Source organism: Mchenga conophoros, linkage group LG11 (genome assembly GCF_057382185.1).
Source record: "Mchenga conophoros isolate Kocher_MC1m ecotype Shallow Benthic linkage group LG11, M_conophoros_male_GT1.1, whole genome shotgun sequence".
Lineage (NCBI taxonomy): Eukaryota > Metazoa > Chordata > Actinopteri > Cichliformes > Cichlidae > Mchenga > Mchenga conophoros.
The window spans coordinates 30997025-31018098 of NC_140536.1; the positions used below are offsets into that span (position 1 = coordinate 30997025).

Sequence of the window (21074 nt, forward strand, 5' to 3'; positions counted from 1 at the left end):
TCATGTAATGTCCTCTGCAGCTATGGAAACACGATTGTATGCAATGTGTTTGTGTGTGTGTCTAGTACCTCTCATGTTTCGCAGCAGAGAACTGCTGAATGACTACTGAAAGCCAGCGCCAGATTTCTGTGTGCAGGAAAACAAAAGAGCGTGACATAAACACACACACAGCTACTTTACTTTGATTGTGTGTGTGTGTGTCTATATTTGAACAGTGCACTGTGTGGCACGTGCATGCATCCATGGTTATGCATGTGTGAGTGCTGAAATGAGGTCTGTGACAGTATGTGTGCCTATGTGCTTGACTGCGGGCTTCTGAATCTGACCCGTCTGACCGCTACCTAAACTCATGTAAACAAAGCATCTCTTTAGTGGTGTAAACGTGACAGCGCAGTGAGTCAGAGCTTCTGATCAGAGCTTCTGATCTTCCATATAAACGGTGAAAACTTCAAAACAGCTGCCAAGAAGAAAAAAACAGAACAAGCAAACCATCCAGATGAGCCTGGATTTTTTTTAAGCTGTTTTGGCTTCATGTCCAATAAAGTTGCTTTTGATTTTGTTGGATTTTTTGGGGGGGCAAACATTTTATTGTCTGTTCAGACATGGAAGTATTTATCCAACCAACTTATTCTTAAGCTTTTAGTTTGTTAATTCACGACTTGGGAAGCTTTAAATAAGAAGTCGTTCATGACCTTTGCATACTTGCAGTGTGTTATTCAATTGCAGCAATATGTTGACCGGTCCAATCAAAGGGTCTAAAACCATCTTGTAAAAGTCAGCCACTGATTATGTGGTTCATTGCACAACCTTGTTTCCAAAGAAGTTAAAAATTAAAAACAGAAATGTAGTCATTCACAAATCATTTAAAATTAAATTTAATCAAAAATAACAAGAAAATGTACTAAATGTAAAAACTCAAAACTGTTTTAAAAAATGTGTGTTGATTTAAACTTGATTCAAGCAGTGCTGGACAGGGATAATACAAACTAAACCAGGAGAAACTTGGGAACTGAATGCACGGAGAAACACACAGCCGTGAGGGAGATCGCAACACGGGACGAGTGGAGGAAAGGCAGACGAGTGAGGGGACACAAGAGAGAGGAAGAGAGAGGGTGTGAGGGGGGACAAGAGAGCAAGAGGGGGACACATGACAGGCTGGTAAAACATGAATAAACATGACAGACAGGAGAGCCATGGGATGAACACATGGAGGGGAACATGGGAACAGAAAAGGGAAACAAGAAGGACACAGGACAAAGACACAAGAGGAACCTGAGAGGAAAGGAACCAAACAGGAAACATAAGAAACTCAAAAAATGGAATAAATTCAAGACTACTAAATGAACCTGAATCATAATATAATACAAAATAACACAAAAAACACATGAAACTCAAAATGCTATGTCAAATGACCCAGAACCATGACAAGCAGAATGTCTAAAAGAGTTATTAACACAAGAAAAGTCCTCTAATGTAAAGAAACTATGGAATATGGCATATTTCAGTCAGCAACAATACTCAAGTAAGCTGTGGTACTTAAACAATGTTCAGGGTGCCAAAGGGTGACAAGAAAATGTTGCACAAACCACCAGAAAACCATTGATGCAAGGCGGGATCAATCCATGTTGCTTACACCAAATTCTGACCCGACCAGACCATTAAAGTACATAGCAGAAACCGCAACTGGACTACGCAATGTTTTTCCAATCTTCTTATGTTCAGTTTTGGTGACCCTATGTGAACCGTAGCCTCAGTTTTCTGTTCTTACCTGACAAAATAGGCAACTGGTGTGGTCTTCTGCTGCTGCAGTCTATCTGCTTTAACATGTTGTGCATTCAGAGAGGCTCTTTAGCATATCTCGGTTGCACTGAAAGTTTTTTTTTTAAATTAGTGCTGCCTTCCTGTCAGTTCCGAAGATGACTGGCCATTCCCATCTCTGTATTTCTGTGCAGAGAAGTGATTCTCACTGGATATTTTCTCTTTTTAGAACATCCTCTTTAAACCCTGGAGATGGTTGTGCAGGAAAATTCAAGAAGTTTGTGAAATACTGAGACCAGCCCATCTGTCACCAGCAACCATGTTACATCCAAAGCTCCTTAATCCAACTTTCTTCCCAATTCTGATACTTGGTTTAAACCTCAACAGGTCTACATTCCTCAGTATATTAAGTTGCTCTCATGTGATTGACTGACTAAATATTTGTGTTAACAAGCAGTAAAATAGGTGTACAAAAGTGGCTGGTGAGAATTGAGCAAATGTGGTCCACCTGGAATCTTATATACATATTATTTTCTCGAACTGCATCTTGAATAAGTTAGGATGGAGCAGTAAAAAAAATGTGAAAAAAAAATTAATTAATGATTGGAGATTTCCAAATGAGGATACTGCTGACATACATAATATACACTTCTAGCACTGTAGCATTAGTGGTAAAAAATATACATATGGAGAAAGTCTGGATTAAAACTGATAGAAAAATAGAAAAAGGCGGAATTAAACGTGCAGCATAAAATATGGCAAATATTATGAAATACAAGACATATGAAAAGGGATCAATATTAATGAACGCTGACACAAGAATTTAATAGAAACTGTTGTTCAAAAAGTGCATCATGGTTTCATTAACAGCTGGATGGGTCATGTGTAGTATATGTAGAGATAAGAATGCCTGTGGTAAAATGCATTACATTTCTGCATGACACTTTATGAATCATGGTAAACCAGTGGTCACTTTGAGTCAGAGCTCAGAATAAATGGATGGTGTTCAAACCGCCTGAGAATACTGTTCACATCTTGAAATCATAAATCCACAGTCCATTCTGGTCCTTCTCAAAAAACTCGGGGAATACTCCTCTGTGATGGATGACTGTTTCGGCAAAAGCCGAGACCAGTCTTAAAGTTAAAAAGAACCATGTTCTGGAAATAAACCAGCTTCTGTGCCTGTGTGCATAGGTTCGGAAAATGACAGCCAACACCATCCACAATAACTTGCACAACCTGTTGTGCGTCATTTGACATATGACCACATCTCTAGTGAGATTTACACCCTCACAGGGACAGTTCTGTAAATCACAAGACAACTTGACAGTGTTTTGTTTGTACAAAACTTTAAACTGCAAAATGCCAACTAACCAAGCTACAAAGTGAGGCAATAACCTCAGTTACCTTTCTGGAATGAGATAAAAGTGCCATGATAAAGCTGCTTTTTTGTTTGGAGCAGCTTATTGAAGGCTGCATTTTGGGTGTTGTTAAATTTGGCACACGAGTCAGTTACAGAATTCGTTCCTAAAAGTTTGTTTTCACACACAAGAATTCTTCAGAGACACACCATCCGTGTTGATACTGCATGCCATCTGCGTCATATCAATGAATCGTGGCTTTTTTTCTGTGCTTTTTAAAAAAAAAAAAAACAAGAAAGATGATTCTCATTATTTAAATGACTTAGACTTTGATTCCATTGACAACAATGCTCATTTTAGCACCATTTACAGCAGGAAATTACTGGGTCCATGCTATAATAATGTCACTCCTGACTTTATTCTTCACTCAGTTGCAGATTGCTAAATGCAAAATATGGACAGCACTTTTGTATGTGGAATGGAGTCCAATTTTGAGTCTGATAGCAGATTTTAAAAGATTTTTCCTAAGCTGTCTTAGCGTGAAGACATATTCTGATGTTCTGTGTTTTTGAAAAGTGACAAATTTTTAAAACTCTGGTGGACAGTCTAAAAGAGCCATAACACAAAAAGACTCTGCGTGGCATGAAGACAAATAACATCTAAATGCTTGGAAAGCTTTGTGTAACCACAATAGCAAGAATCTGGACAGATGCTCATATGCAGCTACTTAGAAATATGATCTCGATACCACAGAAGAGAGTGACAAGAACAGAGAGGTTGAAAGACTGGCCTTTCTTGTGGTTGTTGGTTTATAAAGAAACATCTAGCCTGAGAAAAAAAACAGTTGCACAAACTCCTACTGATCCGACTCCTACTAATAGTAAGAAACTTATTACTCACTTGTATTGTTTTTATTGTCTTGGGAAGCTTATAATTAAGCCTCTTAAAGGAAAATTAAACAGATATATAAATGCAGCAGAAGAAACCACTGGTTCAAACTACTAGCAATCTGTAGGCATGACTGAACGCTGCTAAGATTAAGAGTCCCACTCCATATGTAGACTAACAGGGTTAGAGGTTTAACTCCCAATAGGCCCACACATTTTTAAAAAGTATGTTCTCATCGCACTATAAGGACGTTCTGATAAAAAAAACTCCCTCCAACTGCTTTACATTATGCACACAGAGTACATGTTAAAAAAAATCTAACATAACAAAACAGAGGACATACAGACAGCTCAAAGTGGATGGATGGATGAACATTGTATTACAGGATGAATAATGTTCTTTTAATGAGCCGACAGAAGATATCACTGTTTGGGGTTCGTAGGCTATGTGTGTGCAGTGTCTGGGCAATTCATTTCAAAGTTACCGCTGTCTGCGCACAGTGGCCAGCAGCTAGACTAGAGAACACATAAGACTAAAACTGACTGATAAGAGCTGAGAAAATAAACACACACCTCTCACCCAGTCGAGGCCAACACATTCATCTGTAAAAGGAGGAGGATTGGATAAAATTTGTGTGTGTGTGTGTGTGTGTGTGTGTGTGTGTGTGTGTGTGTGTGTGTGTGTGTGTGTGTGTGTGTGTGTGTGTGTGTGTGTGTGTGTGTGTGGGTGTGCCCTCAAATGATTCAGAGATGGACTGAGGCTGCAAAAGAACAAAAAGTGATTGATGACACTGGATGATGAAAGATCATACACCAAACCAGCTGCTTAGATTTTCCATAAAAATGCAGTCATTGTATTCCCCTACGATACACCCTTACATTCTTTCCTTGGCACTTCTTTAATTTTGTGCATTTCGCCAACACTGCACGTCTCCTCAAGAAGAAAAAGGTACTAATTACTGCTAAAGGTTATATGTCAGATTTGCTATTAAACATGTATTCCTTTCTGTAATATTTGTCAGGTTTTTCTTTAGTGCTGGCATTCTGTTTCATAAGTTTTCCATCAGGACAATCATGATTTAAAGGAACTAGTTCACACAAATTAGAAAAAGTTACTTTCACACAATTTTCAAGCATTTCAAGCACCCAACCTGAACTGCCCTTCTGACATGATCATTCTTAATCTGTCCATTTTGGTCATTCCCAATGAAAACCTTTGGATTTTCAAATCTACCACCTTTAGCTAAACCTGTCTATTTGTCAATGCCACTGTCTCGAGTGGAAAAACATGGACAAAGGCAGAAATCCCAGAAACAGATCAGAATGTCAGATAATTGGAACCAACAATAGGAAAAAGAAGAAGAAAAGGTTTTACAGGCATACACATAGACAGACGCCCAATCATAACTCACATATAAAGACTACAGCTACAATTAACTGACCCATGGCCTCAAGGACAAACTGCTCCTGAGTAACTGCCAGAGGAGGCTGGACACCAATGCTCAGCTTAGATGACTTCACCACACTACTGGCTTTCACCTTCACCTGAAAAAAAAAAAGATGATGTTAGATGTAGACAGGATACTGGTAAAGGGCAGATAGAATTCTGACACACAAAGTGAGAGAAGAAACAATGATTTTAAAGGTTCACCTGTACGGTCACCGAGGGGACAGGCAGACCATTGATATCGTGGATCAGGGCTTGCTATGGACAGATATTAAAAGGGAAATATGACTTTCTATGTTTATTATTGCATATGCATCTAAATGTGCGAATGTGAATTTGTTTTTTTATGTGTGTTTTGTGTTTGTTTACCGATGGGTTGTCCATGCTGGAGGAAACAGTGGTAGTAATGCACAGGTCATCCTCACTATCGGTTTTGGGCAAAATGTCTGAAATACCAACAGTTTAATCTCAAAACACTGAACCGATGTGTTTATTAGTCAATATAGCATTTCACCACATTTTGAAAGAAGGCATGATACTTGGTCAGTTTGCAAACAAATCAACCAGCATACAGAGAGGACAAAAGATAAAATTCACATTGACTTGTTGTTAAAGGCAGTTTAAATTAAACCTTGTGTGGCAGTCTTAAATTTATTTTATATATACACACACACACACACACACTGTTACAGTCATTGATGCTCATATTAAACATGGCCAGTCTCAAATAATGAGGTCAGTGTATGTACAAGAGCCAGAAGCCTCAGACTGCTCTAAACCTCCTGGACCTGTTAGATGTCAAAAAAGGTAATTTCTTAATTATGGTCATCTCATACTCTCTCACTCTCTTACATAGACCTGGCTATGAGCACAGCAGCCCCTCCCACCTCTTTCCAAGGCTTCTGTTTCCCATTCAGAAGGCAGTTAGCTTAAACCAGTGGTTGTCGAACTGTGGGGCAAACCCAACTGGTGAGGTATGGATGCACTGCAGGTGGGGTGTTGACAACCAGGTGACAAATATCAAGTGAAACTAAGGTGGATTTTTTCAGTAAAAAAAAAATTTATTCTTAGCGACTGGACCAGATCTTAGTCTAAGATAAAAAAAAAAGGAACTGTGAATCATTTTGAACTGTAAATCAAGCAAAGCCACTCTAGCAGAGTCCAGGATTTCAAATATGGAGCTAAAAATGGACATAAAAGGTCACCTTAAGGAGTAAAAATATCAGATACTTGCTGCTCAGATACTCCAATGGGAAATTTTACTAACTTTAAAGTGAATGTAGACAGTCAATTGATTCAAAGAAAGAGTCACTTAAGAATGACAATATGATTAGATAAACCTAGGATCAGACAAGAAGGATCAAAAGTTGGCTCTTAAGGGCATATTTTGGTTTTATGATAATTAGAAAATGTGTATTATGCTTCCAGCAGTCTCCTACCCTGAGTCCTGGTGGCTTCTCGGATGAATTTCTGCAGTTTCTTCATCTCAGCTTCCACCTGCTCATAGTCAGCCTCCCTGGCATCCACCTTCGGAGTTGAAAAGAAAGAGGGATCTGTACCCATGTAAGAGCACAGAAGTTGACCATCTGAACTCAGACTGACCACGACTCCCTTCACATCCCTGAGAAGAGCAGAGAAGAGGAAAGTTAACTTTTTCCTAGTGTGCTATTGGTCGTTAGTCAAAAACGTCTGCCAAAAAGGTCTACTGTAGTTCAAAATTAGTTATTTGCTCCTTTAAAACAAGTAAGCTAAATGCTTATTTAATCCTTTTAGAAAAAGCTGAATATAAAGTTCAGAACTAATTTATAATATGAAACCAGATTAAACGAGGGAGAGCATGAAGAAATGCTGAGTGATGCAATAATGTGTTTTAACTGTGTGTGTGCTAACTGGTTGCAGATGTGTTGTGTGTGTATGTGTGTGTTTTCTGTTCCAGTCCAGTGAGACGATAACACATACACTCAGACCCACACATGAGGGGGTTCAGGTCAAGAGCAGCAGCCGGCTCCACACCTGCACAGGAGGGCGTCTGAGGGGGCATAAAACTTTCACTTTACTGCTGCGGAAACACTGTCACGCACACGCACGGGCACACACGTACACAGAAAAATTTATATTCATAGAGCCATGACCAAATGCTACAGAAACGCATTCATAAAAGTGATGGTTCTCACATTTATTTAAAGCCCACAGACACACACACACAGACCATGCTGAATAATAGCTCAAAGTTCAACTGAGAGAAAGATTGTTGCGTACGCATCAACTAAAGGAACTCACATAATCTACCAGCAGTGTTAGGTAATACATACATACAAGATATGTGACAATACAAAACTATGTTGCCAGAATTTATTTCAATCTTTAAAAAAAAAGTAATAAAAAATGTGGCACTGTGTACACTTTTCGTTCCAGTGTCTTATTACCTTGCACAAATCAAGGTTTGAAAATCCATCCATCAATCCATTCGCTTCCGCTTATCCTTTTCAGGGTCGCGGGGGGCGCTGGAGCCTATCCCAGCTGTCACAGGGTGAGAGGCAGGGTACACCCAGGACAGGTCGCCAGTCTGTCGCAGGGCCAACACACAGGGACAGACAACCATTCGCACTCACATTCACTCGCACATTCACACCTAGTGACAATTTGGATTATCCAATTAACCTATCCCCACAAGCTGCATGTCTTTGGACGGTGGGAGGAAGCCGGAGTACCCGGAGGAAACCCACACAAACACGGGGAGAACATGCAAACTCCACACAGAAAGACCCCGGCCTGATGGTGGAATTGAACTCAGGACCTTCTTGCTGTGCGGCAACAGTGCTAACCACCGTGCCACCGTGCTGCCAAGTTTGAAAATATTTCTCAAAATATTGTAGTAGTGTATAACACTAGTTCCAAAGAAGGTCTATAAAATGTAAATAAAAACAGAATGCAATGAAGTGCAAATCTCATAAACCCATATTTTATTCGCAACAGAATATATAAAAACATTTTTTATAATGAGAAGTGTATGGTTTTAAGATGTAATGTGATGGTAGCAACATGTCATAGCAAAGCGGGCCAGAGGCGAAAAAGGGCTGGAAAAGTTAGTAGTACCAAGGAGAACATTTTGAAACTAATTAGCTTAACTGGCAACCAGTCAGTAACATGAGTGTATAAAAAGAGCATCTTAGAGAGGCGGAAGTTCACCAGTCTGAAACCAGTCTGAGCACTATCTACCAACAATAACACATAGTATATTTATCAAAGTGAGCAATAGGTTCAGCTGCCATCGGAGCAACTGAAGGTAAACTTTTGTCTGGTTCATTTCCCCCTTTTTTAAAAGTTCTTGAGTGCTACAAATGCTTCTTGAGGCTATTTGCATAAATGATCATTACAGGTGACAGCAAGTATGCATGAGATATCTTAACAATTGTAGCTTGTGTCAAAGTTACAACTGTTACACTGCTGATGGTGCCTGGATTCGATTTCTATGAATTAACTTAACATTCTATTTAATAACGGTCCTCTCAGATCAGTTTTAACATAAATATATATCAGGTTCTGAGTCTTCACAGTTCTGATTCAGATTTGGTCCATGTTAAACTTGAAGGATCCCAAAATGGTGAGAATATTTAATTTGGGGTTGGCAATAAAATGCAATACTGCCTCCAAAACACAAGAACTCCCGGAGCACTGCTATCAAATAGAGCTAGCCAGAATGAGCTGCTGAAGTGATCATATGTTGTTTTTGTGTGTATTGGTTTTGTTTTGTGTGTTCCTATCCCACACTCTGCACGGTGTCCCACCAACACACTAAATCACCCGATGATTATCAAATGCAACACAGCCTCAAACTAAACCAAACAGCTACCCAGACACACACTATCTCCCGCATCTAAAACACACAGGCACACACACACAACCAAAAACCACATCATTTTTCAACCGTGTTTGTGTTTTGCATTGTAATTGTATCAAATTGGGCTTTGGTTGGAGTTGTTTGGAAAAAGACAAAGGATTGCCTATAGCTGGCCCCTCCCCACTACGCTCTGATTGGCCAGCTGGAAGACATTGTCGAGTAGTTTACACACTGGATTTCACAAGCTGATAAACACAACATTATATTTGCTATAGGTGTGTGTTTGTTTACATGCATAATCACTGCTGTGTACACTACATGCACTGAGCTGTCCTAAGCTATCCTTCATCTTTATATTCCTCGAATGGTCATCTTTAAACTAGGAAAATTCTAACATCAGATTCCTTCATTTGCTGGAGGTTATACTCACAAAAAGTTGGCAACACGCACAGCCACGGGGATAAAGGAGAGCTGGGATGCCCACTTCAAGGTCACATCCTGGTAAACCAGCAGCATGTTGGTGTGATTACCTAGCAACAGGTTTGTAGTGCCATCTGTCACTAAACACGACCACAAAAAGAAGATTAGAAACAACAGACCTTAAATATCACAGCATTTTATTTTTAAAAATAAATAAAATAAAACTGGCTTTCAGAAGTTCAGACTCCATCACCTAAAAAAAGAGGCTAGAGAAAAGCTAAACTAGTTTGCTAGTTTTGTGTCAGATTCTCAAATTTCAATTCACAAATTTTACCATGCAGCATAGTAATAAATTCCTCTGGTGGGTGGCATTGCCCTGTAAGAAGTTCCCACAGTAAAGAAAATCACTTTTCACGTCTGGTTTGTATATAGAAATTTTGTCATCTCGATTTTTCATTTTGAGACAAGGTAACCTTTTATAGGTGTATATACAACTGAAGTTCCACATACACTTTCTTTCATGACACATGGCTTGAAACCTTCAGTATAAATACTACTTACATTTTACTACTTATGTTTCACTCACACACACACACACACATCCAGCCAATCCCACCAATGGCGCAGTTACCACCAGGAGAGATCTGAGGTGACGGCCACACGCAAAACAAACACACCTCACTTACACTCACACACACACACTGGTACACATACTCACACAGTGGAATACGTAAGTTATAATATAGTAACAGCGGTCAGCAGGGTGGCACAGTGCAGGGGTCGAAATGACAGAGTGTGTTGGTGCCACATTAAAGCAAAATACACACCTTTCGTCTCCACATCAGCCTTATAATTACAACCATATTATAAAAATTTCCAACCGGTGTTCTTCGTTCTCCTTCCTTTCTAGGCTTTTTTTTTACCCTCCTGGCCCACTGATATCTCCACATCCCATTCTTTTCTTTCTCCTTTTCCTTATCCTGACATCTCTCTCCACATCCATTCTGGCCTCCGCATCATAGGTGCCACATCATGATCCTATCTGAATGAATCTGTCACCCATGTTATCATGATCCTAGAATATCATGTTCCTAGAAGTAGGAATCATTAAAAATCATGCAGGAGCTGGTCTTTGATTGTAAGGCTTCATATAAGCAATGAAGCCGATAAAGTTAAATGACAAAATAAGATACAAACAGCATAAAAGAGGTAGACTGGGGGGGCGAGGGAACTGGTCGAGCAGGCAGCTGTGAAGATGAGCGCCAGAAAGAAAGCAATAGGAAATGCTAAGGAGAGCACTGTTGCCTATCCTCATCTACTCCAATCTCTAGACTATGAATACACTATAGAAATCCACTGAATGGCCCTGCATAATAAAAGAAGCCCTTGCTGCTTGTTGGGTGGCAGCTCCAGCAGTTAGACTGTCACTAAATATCACACTGTTAAAAATAAACTCTAGAGTGGACTTTGTTTGTTTTTGAGAGTGAAGTCTGCAACAGCAGTCATGCTCCTGGGAATTGTCATCATCCCTCAGTCATGTGGGAATTTTTATGTGGTTTTGACTGTTGACAGCAATCATGTCCCAATAAAAGTTGCTTTTGTTGAAATGACACATTGGGGATTGAGTTTATAGACAATTTCCAAGAGTAATTTAAATAATCTAAATAATATTCAGAGTAGACATTGGAGGGAACTTTGAAAGCTGAGATATTTTAATTGTAAAATTGAAAACAGATATCATGGCCACTTTTTGCAGTCAGTCAACGAAGCCTCCATTCTGGATCCTTCCTCCATAGAGTCAGAGTATTTTATATCAAACGTAATACACTTTAAAAAATGGATCTATAGTACATTGTTGCATAAATTAAAGTGGGCAGAAGCACTTTTGACGTTGTTTTGGCTGCATTTTCAGGAGGTTATACACAGAACTGTACTGCTAACTACATTAATATAATTCGTGTTGCTTAGGGTTGAAAGTGACAGTTAAGCAGCAATCGATAACCACGCAGGTAAGGCATACCCTTTTTCTTCTTAACAATTTTAATATAAAAATCACAGCTGTCCCCAGCTGCCAGTGCAACTTAATGGGACAGAAACAAGGAGAGCAATACTTTATTGAAGTGCTTTTGGAAGCACTCTTGTCCAATTAACAAGTTTTATCGGAAACTTATGGTTTAAAACAGAAACAAAGCTATGAAAATGGTTTCTGGATACAGATCGATTTTATGCACTTGAATCAAAGGGTTTCTGAGTCATACTGGTTTCTTAGGCAACCACAACATCAACCCAAATAATGGATGCGTGACCATGCAGATCATAGGCCACTGTGCATGGAACTAAAACTCATAAATTCACCATCTGTGTGTGAGAATGTGTTTATGCACACCTCTTTTTGTGTATGTTCTCATATTACTCATTCTAAATGACCACAATCAGGCTGCAATTTGATACAATTGCGCCGCTAATTGCTAATTATTGAATAATGGAACTTTGTGAGTACGTGTGTGTGGGGAGAAAATCGATTCATTTAGTCAGGTGCAAGCTTTCAGTAAAAATGACAGCAGAGTCGGCCTCCATCGCCTCCTTCTCTAAGACCAATTCAACATCTGTAGCCAGGCTAACACACAGAACTAATTATCATCCACCCACAGCATATCCTGTCCATTGTGTGCATGATAAGCAGTAGCCTCTTGCCTCAGATGTGACGCCCTTTCAAATGCAGCTAATAATCACCACACTGTACACCTCTTTCTCTTTTTTCCCCATCAGAGGTGAAGTCAGGGAGAGGTGTTCAAAGCTGGAACCCATTACTGTTTAACAAACACACACACACACACACACGTACCCGTGGGTGTACCTACAGTAACGCCTATGATTTCAATATGCTGCATACTCATTATGACAAAATGAATCCTGTGATCACGGATCCTCCCGTACCTAAATATCTTTAAATTACTTCTTGCTGACAACAAAAGGTACTATTGAAGCTTGTTATTTCCTGCTATGTTTTATCGTTGCTGTAGGTTGGACATGGGAACAGTTATGCCAAGCAATTCAGTGCATGCACATCTTAATCACTGAGATGCTGCATTTAGCTAAATCTGTTCGAAAATGGTTCTGACTGATGAGCAATGTGGAGAAAAAAAGCGAATCACTTGAACTGAGGACTATTCAGTTGTTGACTGAAGCTTTCCTTGGCTTCATTGAAGTTTCATTGTTTAGATTCAAAACCAGCACTTGAATGTACTTGCACAACACAGCAGAGAGCAGTTTTCAACTTTTTTAAATTAAAAAAAAAAAAAAAAAACAAGAAAAAAAAATCATGTGTGGTGGTTATTTAGCAACAGACAGCAGCCAGAGATTAAGTAAGACACAGATTTGCCATCATACTTAGTGACTATTTAAATGCTATTCATCTTATTCAGCCGTTCATTAAGAGTACAATTGAAGGTAAATGGAGGTTTAGCCTAACTCACAAAGGAGCAGTTATCTCTTCAGTTTCCATGAAAGAAAGAAAGAAAGAAAGAAAGAAAGAAAGAAAGAAAGAAAGAAAGAAAGAAAGAAAGAAAGAAAGAAAGAAAGAAAGAAAGAAAGAAAGATACACTACATATAAAAAGTATTTTTGGACAAAAATAAAGTTTATTACCTGTATGATTCTGTATTATATGTGCTATTCATTCTTCTTTTGGCACATGTCTATAAACTCTATTGTTCAGCAGTCAGTTTTATTTATGTAGCAGAGCTATTCGGTTTATTCCATCACATTCTGCCAAAAGCAGCTTCCTGTGAGCCATTCACATGGCAGTATGCCATTCCAGTTGCTTTGTTTTTTAGTATTTTATCCAGTTAGTCTTTTGGAAGTTTGCTTATGGCAGGTGCACTGAAGCATACTGAATGTTGTGATTCTGTGTTTCACCTCACTCCAGGCTGAACACATCTGAACTTTGCCTCTGCTGCTTTGGCAAAATATGAAAACTAAGGGAAAAGAAAAGCCTTATCCCTTAGCTTGCCGTGTGAACCTTTGCTCTTTGTTACAAGTGATGCTGACAACAGGTCCATGTTTTTCTATAAAACTAAAACTAATCACTACCTTTGAAGAAAAATATACAATTTGGACCTTCTTCTGGAAACAAATTGTTTTGTTTCTGCATTATGATTTGTCCGGAGAAACATGACTGGTGTTTGCTTTGCTTTTTTGAAACTCAGCAGCCATCACTTTCCATCCTATTCTCAATTCTCTGTGTCTAACATGTTTGTTAAATCATTATTATTACACATTCAGCCTAAATAAGTGCTGCAGCAGAAATCCTGCCAAAAACCTACAAGGAATATTGTTATTCCTAGTACGAATAAGAATAATACAAAAAGACTACAATAAAGACTGCGAAGGAGAAATATCCTTTTATAGTGTGTCAACTTTTTGTCTGGTGTCCTGGGTTACCCGAGGCATATGGCAGGAAGCAGCTGGGGTTGAACTCCAGCTTCTTCATGAAATGGATCTGCCCATTGTCACGGAGACAGTAGATGTTCCTCTCACCCAGGATGAAGATGTGGGAAGAAGCATGGGAGAAAGAGGGCACACAGAGATCCAGGGCCTGCTCTCCCAGCACAAATACCCAGTCAGGCTATGGGAACACACAAAGACACAGAACAATGTCATTTATTACACAAAAAAAAAAATTAAAAATTGTATGCGTGAATGTCAGCCTGACATGTGCGTTGTCTGAACACGCTTGATAAAATGTTGTGCAGTGCCTTTTTATTAGATACTTAATTTCCATTTACCATAGAAATGGGTATCAGCGAAACTTTAAGCTCTGCAAATAAAGATTTTTATGTTCGAATTCAAGGCAATAGTGGCGACCTTTGGTGCTGGTAGAGAAAAATTCAAATAGCATGAACAGTACATTCATAAGTGCTCTGACATTTGGATTCTATTATTCACATTTGACTGAAAATGAGGGGATCCCAAAGAACTATCGAGATTCAGATATCACTCAACCTACAGTCTTTAAACACTAATCACAACACAGATAAACAAACAATCATGTCAAAGAAAAATAAATATGTGTGTGTTAGTGCTCACCGTCAGCCTCTTGCCTCCAGTCTTAAGGGGTAAGTTGGGATCTTGTCGACTTTCTGCTTCTGTAGCCACAGCGAGAGTCTCATACCTGACAGTAAAAAAGACACAGACAGCTACTTTTTCTGTGTACGTCGTCTCAGACAGAAAACAAATAACTTTTTTTTTTTTTTTTTTTTTTAAACACACAGTAGGAGAAATTTAAATTGTGAAAAAACTGACAGAGTTGGTCTAGGACACTTTCCATTGTCCAAAAAGTACTAGATATTCCCCAGCTATTCTAAAAAGCCAAACTACACAGTTTCTCAACCATTAGAGCAAAACCACAACAACAGCACACAATTCGTGTTCAGAATAAACAAACCCCTGCAAGCATTTTATAGTCACCTTCTCTTTTACAGGTTCTCTGTGGTCAATCAACACATCACAGACCTACCGTTCCCTCGAACCGTGATCTATCAGTTTTAATCAGTGAGCCGCAGGCCACTGGCTAAGGATAAAGTGGTCAGACTGATCTGTGGTCAGTTGATTTTGGCATCTGCATGTTAGGCTTTTTCCAGTAAGAAGCTGGCAGTCATAGCAGCTTAGCGGGAATCTATCCATCTTCCCAAACACCTGGATGAACAGAGCTCCAAACCTGACTGACCCCAATTGCACACCCCAGACCAAACACTAAATAACTACTCATTTATCCACCAACCTTCTCACTCTGTTTTGCATGTTTCGACACAAAGCTGTTGTTAATCAAAGCAAGCAACCCTGAAATTGACCTTTATTGGAAGGAGCACAATCCAACATGGCTGCTACTTTAAGGGTACTAGTAATACTTTATCTTAGCCTCTTTTTTTATTGAGTCCGCAAATATTTGTGCAAAGCAACAGCACTTTCAGTACACCACATTCATTATGTATACTACCCACACGTGGAGCTGCTAACAGGTTAAAATTGTAATGCTAATAATTTAAATAACTGCTTTTTTATTAATATGTTTTTATGCCCATGAAGCTCTTTGAATCTGATTTTGGGATACATAAATAAAATTTTATTTACTTACTTTAATTTACAAATTGCATCGACTATAGTCTCATTTGTACTTTGTGTATCTAATTAACTGACCTTATCACGTTAGCATTTAAACAGCGGACAGGGAAAACATCTGCAGCTAAACACTAGCATATAATGTAAGTGTGCTGAAGTTACATTCTCACAGAGTTTTGACTTCAGGGCATACTTAGTTTTGTTATGCTTTTCAGTGTCATTCTCAAAAACGCGCTTAGGGTTAGTATGTAACCTAGTATGAAACTGCGGCAAAGCTTTAGTATATACACTGTAGGCCTTTTGGTCACTTGAATTACAAATTTCTATTTGTAATTTCTAACCCAGACAAAAATGTAAATAAAAAAATTAATCAAATTTCAAGCTCTGTAACTTCACATGCAGCTCAGTATGGCTTTCATAAAAAGACTGTGACTGCCTTCTTTTGGTTGAATTTTACTTATTTCATGTATTACTCACTGCAGAGAGCACTCACATCTCTCCCCTTTCCACTCCTCTAACAACATTTTCGTTTTATACCTGGATAAACCTGATTACCACATGTGACTCGAAGAGTGATGCTAATTCCTCGTAACATTTTGTATAAAATAGTAAATGAAGTGTTCTAACCTTTGATTTTTGCAATACAATGCAAGATTTATAGTTTTGAACTCATCCGTACAGTAGCGCTACCCGCTTAGCCCTCTCTGAGAAACGGCGAGCAGACTAATGAGCTTTATGGATGACTGCCAGTAAAGAAACCTTTTCATCACGCCATGACCATTTCCTGGGAAAGAAAATGGACTAAAAATATATATTAAACATGTCAGGGGTTTTAAGCTTTTAAGGCAACACTCAATGGATCGACAGACCAGCTCCTGCATGAGTGAAGGGATTAAATTCAGCCTAATAATACTAAAACAACACTATAAAATAAGTATATTCTTTCACTCTGCTTTGATATTTCATAATTATTCCACCCTTCACTTAGATGTTTTACTAATCATGGGATAAGAGGTCAAATGACTGAATTAAAACTGGACATGCATGCGCACGTGTGTGTGTGGGTGGGTGTGTGTATAATATGAAAGAGGGCCAAAAAAGAAGAAAAAACATAATCACAGAAAGCCTTGTGTTTGAGAAAGAACCAAAGAAATCTGGTTATTCACCTGCATGAGCAGAATGTAAGGAGGAAGACAAATATCACTGACAGTGATATACACATACTTTTTTTCTATTTGTCATTAAAATACTGTTTCCAGTGAACATGGTGTGCGGGTTGGACTTTGTGTGTACAGGAGTGTGTGTTTAGGCAGTATCAGTCATCGTGCAAGTTTAGGACACTGAGGTTGAGGAAACAAACATCCCATTTATATGAAAGAGGATCTCTCAGAAAGGAGCACACACACACACACACACACACACTTACCTTCAACATACAGATCAAATAAGCATATACATTCACGCAAACTACACAAATACACACTAAGCATGTACGCTTTCTGAGGTAACGGATAAACACAAACTAAAAGCTGAAAGCTGATGCCAACACACACACATACACTGTAACCAAATCAAGCTCTCATTCATCAGGGCAGGAGAAGGTCCAGCAAGCTAAATAAACTGAGCCAAGCAGAACTGTTTGACCAGTCATATGATATTAAATGTATAACAGTCAGCATGGCTTTGACCCCGTCATCTGATATGGTGTGTCTATATATTTCCATCACTCTGACCACATTCAAAGATTAGAACATTTCTAAAGTATCTAAATCAAAATTGGGGTTAAGAAAAAACATTTAACCCATACATAATGACTGCATAAATAAACAGATAAACATTTTTTATCCATTTATTTATTCGATTTTGCTAATTGGTAGGGTCTTACGTCAATACCAGTGATCTTGATCACAAAGTATTTTAGTCGAAAAGTGATTTGTTAATGCTCTCCCAGAACCGCATCATTAATGCATCCACTGTTTTAGTGCTAATACATTTCCTGCTGCTATTGTGTGATATGAAAACCATTTATCGTGCATCTGCAACAGGAACTGCTCTATGCTCATCACCAAATCCAAAGTCCACATGGAAAGAGATGCTTATGTAAGAGCGGATGCTTGGATGTGTGTTTTTATGTACTTTATGTGGCAAATGTATGTGTTCAAATGTTTATCCAAACTGTGAGGCACCTTCTAACAGTTCCTAAAGTCCCATACAAATAAAGCATTATTTCTATTAAAGCCATCACTTCTAAAATTTAATGCACAAATTTTTTTTTTTGATGCTATATCAATTTAATTAATCTTCAAGCAGAGTGATCCTTGTTATGAAAATGTTTAGTCACACAAACACGGTGATAACTTGGGCTTCCTGGATGTGCAGCAAGCTTGAATATGGGGACAGGAAGAGCAAAGTATAAATCATAAATTGTATGTGTTGGTGACTTGTATCCCAAGGAGCAAAACACTTTTACTTCTAGCAATTTTTTTAACTTTTATTTTTTAGTAGGTATCCTAATCAACTGATCATTTATGTAGCACTTCATATCTTTAACTAATGATGCTCATCTGTACTGACTGAACAGCTCTGACTGCATGCTATTTAGTGTTTACATTTATTGTGACACATCAAAGTCTTGTTCTGGCTAAACTCTAAAGTCTCCACTAAATGTGAAGTTCTATTTATAGCAGAGACATTACGTTGGTTAGAGGTGTTTAATGCACAGTGTAAAGGAAATAAGTTTGTTGCATTCGTAATGCTGTGCTGTCATTTATGGAAAGCTTGTATACGTCTGCTGAGCTCTGTCTGATTTACTGCAGTCTGTACACTGCAGGGCTGTGTTTGTGTGTGTGTCCAGTGAGAACGGTGACGTCAGGGTTTCCACTGTGATATCTAGTCTGGAGAGTGTCTTGATACTGGTGGGGGGCACCCAGATAACAAACAGCTGGAAGAGAAGACTGCACGCATGCACAGCGTACACCCACGCAGTCTGTAAGACTTCTTAACGATATGCAGTCAGAGTGAAGTGTACATGTGCTTACATTAAAATGAGGTACTTTCCGATCAAACCATGTGTGCGCAAGTGCGTCTGTGTGTGTGTTTCGGTCCATCCAGACAAGATCTGCACTGGGAGCAGATGGTGTTCGGATGGTGGGGATTTAGTCAGCACTGCTCGTTAACCATCAGCAGCTGATACTGAAGACTGTGAATCAGATAACCTTAAGAAAGTTTATACTGTTCGAGCCTAAATATTACTTGTAAACAGATGTGAATTCCTTTTTAATAGCAACTTGGGTTTTTTTTCCATCTTAGAATAAAACTTCAGTATTTTCTAGCAACTAATATATAGGCCTATATCAAGGATCTTGCTGTTAGAAATCAGTTACATACATTCCAGCATACAACATTACTCCTCTCATAGTGCATACATACAAAGTCTATGCAATGAAGAAAATGGACTCGAAGCTGTATTGCAAAAATCCCTCAGCTGGGATTCTCCCATAGACTATGGACTCCTCTGATGCCACCAACAATCAGAAATGAAAGACAAGACTATTGATGCCATTTGAGGGCATCTGGAGATGTATGTTGTAGAAATTATTATGTGATGGACTTCACTGAAAGCTGTGAAAGTATTATACTGTAACTTTATCCCAGCTATCTTGCTTGCAAATATTTGTGGGATTACAACACTGCAGTCTTCAGGCAAGTAACACAAGATGAAAAAAGTTAATAAATAAATGAATTATAAAAAAGCCTACTTGTAGCTCTCCAGCTCTCGTGCAGAGGATACAGTGAGGAAGCTGTCTGTTCTGGGGTTGTAAGTCAGGGGACCAGGCAGCAGAAAACCAGGGAGGAACCTGCCAAAAGAGTAGCTGTCCTGCTCGAAGAACATCAGCATCCCGTCCAGAGACTGGATACAGAGGGAATGATGACCTGATGGAGAGAGTGGGGGGCAGCAAAGTAGATTTATTCACAAGCTAAAATGTTTTGAACTGATAATAGCAAACAAAAACACACAAAAAACAATGTAATTAAATACAATGTTATACTGTGAACTCAGGTATGTTTTGCTAGGTATTTTCCAGTTTGGCTTTCAGAGAGAGGTTAATTTCATGTAGCAATTAACAACGTCGGTGGCGTAAAAACAGGTGGAGCTTCAACTTTTAAGTGTATCCTAAGCTTTCCCCCATGTTTCTCTGACACAATTTGAACAAACAACCTAGTCTAACATCATCAATGTCACTGAACAGAAACCATCTCAAAGTGTACACCATTATCTACATTTGTACAACTCATCATGTCCAGTCACTCTCTGGGACTTTTAGCTCCACCTTTCGAAACACTTTGGCCTTTAGACAAGGTCAGACTGCACAGCAAACAAACTAATTCATGTAAAGAATACAGGCTGCTTTTTTGGCTGCTTCATCTACATCCCTCAATAAAAAAAAACAACAAAAAACACTTTTTTTTAATAACACAAGCACCAAAGATCCTGGAGGACTTTTGTGGCTTTTGTTTAATTTCAGCCCTGATGTTGTGCTGTGCTGTGAGGTGCGTTACTCCCTCTGCCTGAATCTGATATCTCCATTAACACCTCCATACTCATACACACAGACACCTGGCTGTAAGTATAAATGTGTTCAAGACTACGTGTTTATTAGGAAAGGCCTGGTGTAGGACATACTAAGCCCCGACACACAAAATACACAGCAGCACACACTGCCATAAAGCAGTGGGGCTGTGTGACCAGAGAACTATAATTAGGCCTCAATGCGCTATTAAAACTCACACTGCCATCAACTAGAGGTCAGGGAGACAGCCACCTACAGTGCACACAAACACATACATACATACTTAACATCTATCACCAAGGATTTAGACAGAAAAGCCACACACTCCTACACACCTATTCTGTGTCAACAAGTATGTGTGTGTGAGAGTGTGTGTGTGCCTGAGTGATGAGCGGCCATTCAGGGTGGCCATTAACACACTGAAGGACAAGGTCTCATACATCGCAAACACACCCTGTGAATAAAAGTGTGTTAAACACAATATTTGATGGAGAGCCAACAGCAAATGTTGAAGCAGAATGTGCATGTCTTCATATGGGTGGATTACATCCAGCCACAAGTGTGTATTCTTGAGTGTGGAGTTAAAAAAATATATATATCTGAAAAACAAATGTAGTCTTCTGAGGACCGAGTGCATTGTGTTTAGTTCAAAACTGTAAGTCATGAACGTC

The 21074-nt window shown here is 38.9% G+C and overlaps 1 protein-coding gene across 4 annotated transcripts in view; it reads right to left on the reverse strand.

The window, feature by feature from the left end:
* Positions 1 to 21074, reverse strand: part of bbs9 (Bardet-Biedl syndrome 9) — a 174599-nt gene that overhangs the window by 139972 nt on the left and 13553 nt on the right. For 3 of the 4 annotated variants that reach the window (XM_085292468.1, XM_085292469.1, XM_085292467.1), the window contains exons 6-13: positions 19591 to 19765; positions 14801 to 14885; positions 14156 to 14339; positions 9725 to 9854; positions 6893 to 7074; positions 5823 to 5899; positions 5658 to 5711; positions 5449 to 5551 (exon numbers count right to left, since the gene is read on the reverse strand). In XM_085292468.1, the coding sequence (XP_085148594.1) occupies positions 5449 to 5551; positions 5658 to 5711; positions 5823 to 5899; positions 6893 to 7074; positions 9725 to 9854; positions 14156 to 14339; positions 14801 to 14885; positions 19591 to 19765 (990 nt within the window). The remainder of the gene's footprint in view (positions 1 to 5448; positions 5552 to 5657; positions 5712 to 5822; positions 5900 to 6892; positions 7075 to 9724; positions 9855 to 14155; positions 14340 to 14800; positions 14886 to 19590; positions 19766 to 21074) is intronic. The other variant, XM_085292470.1, reaches the window with a different exon arrangement.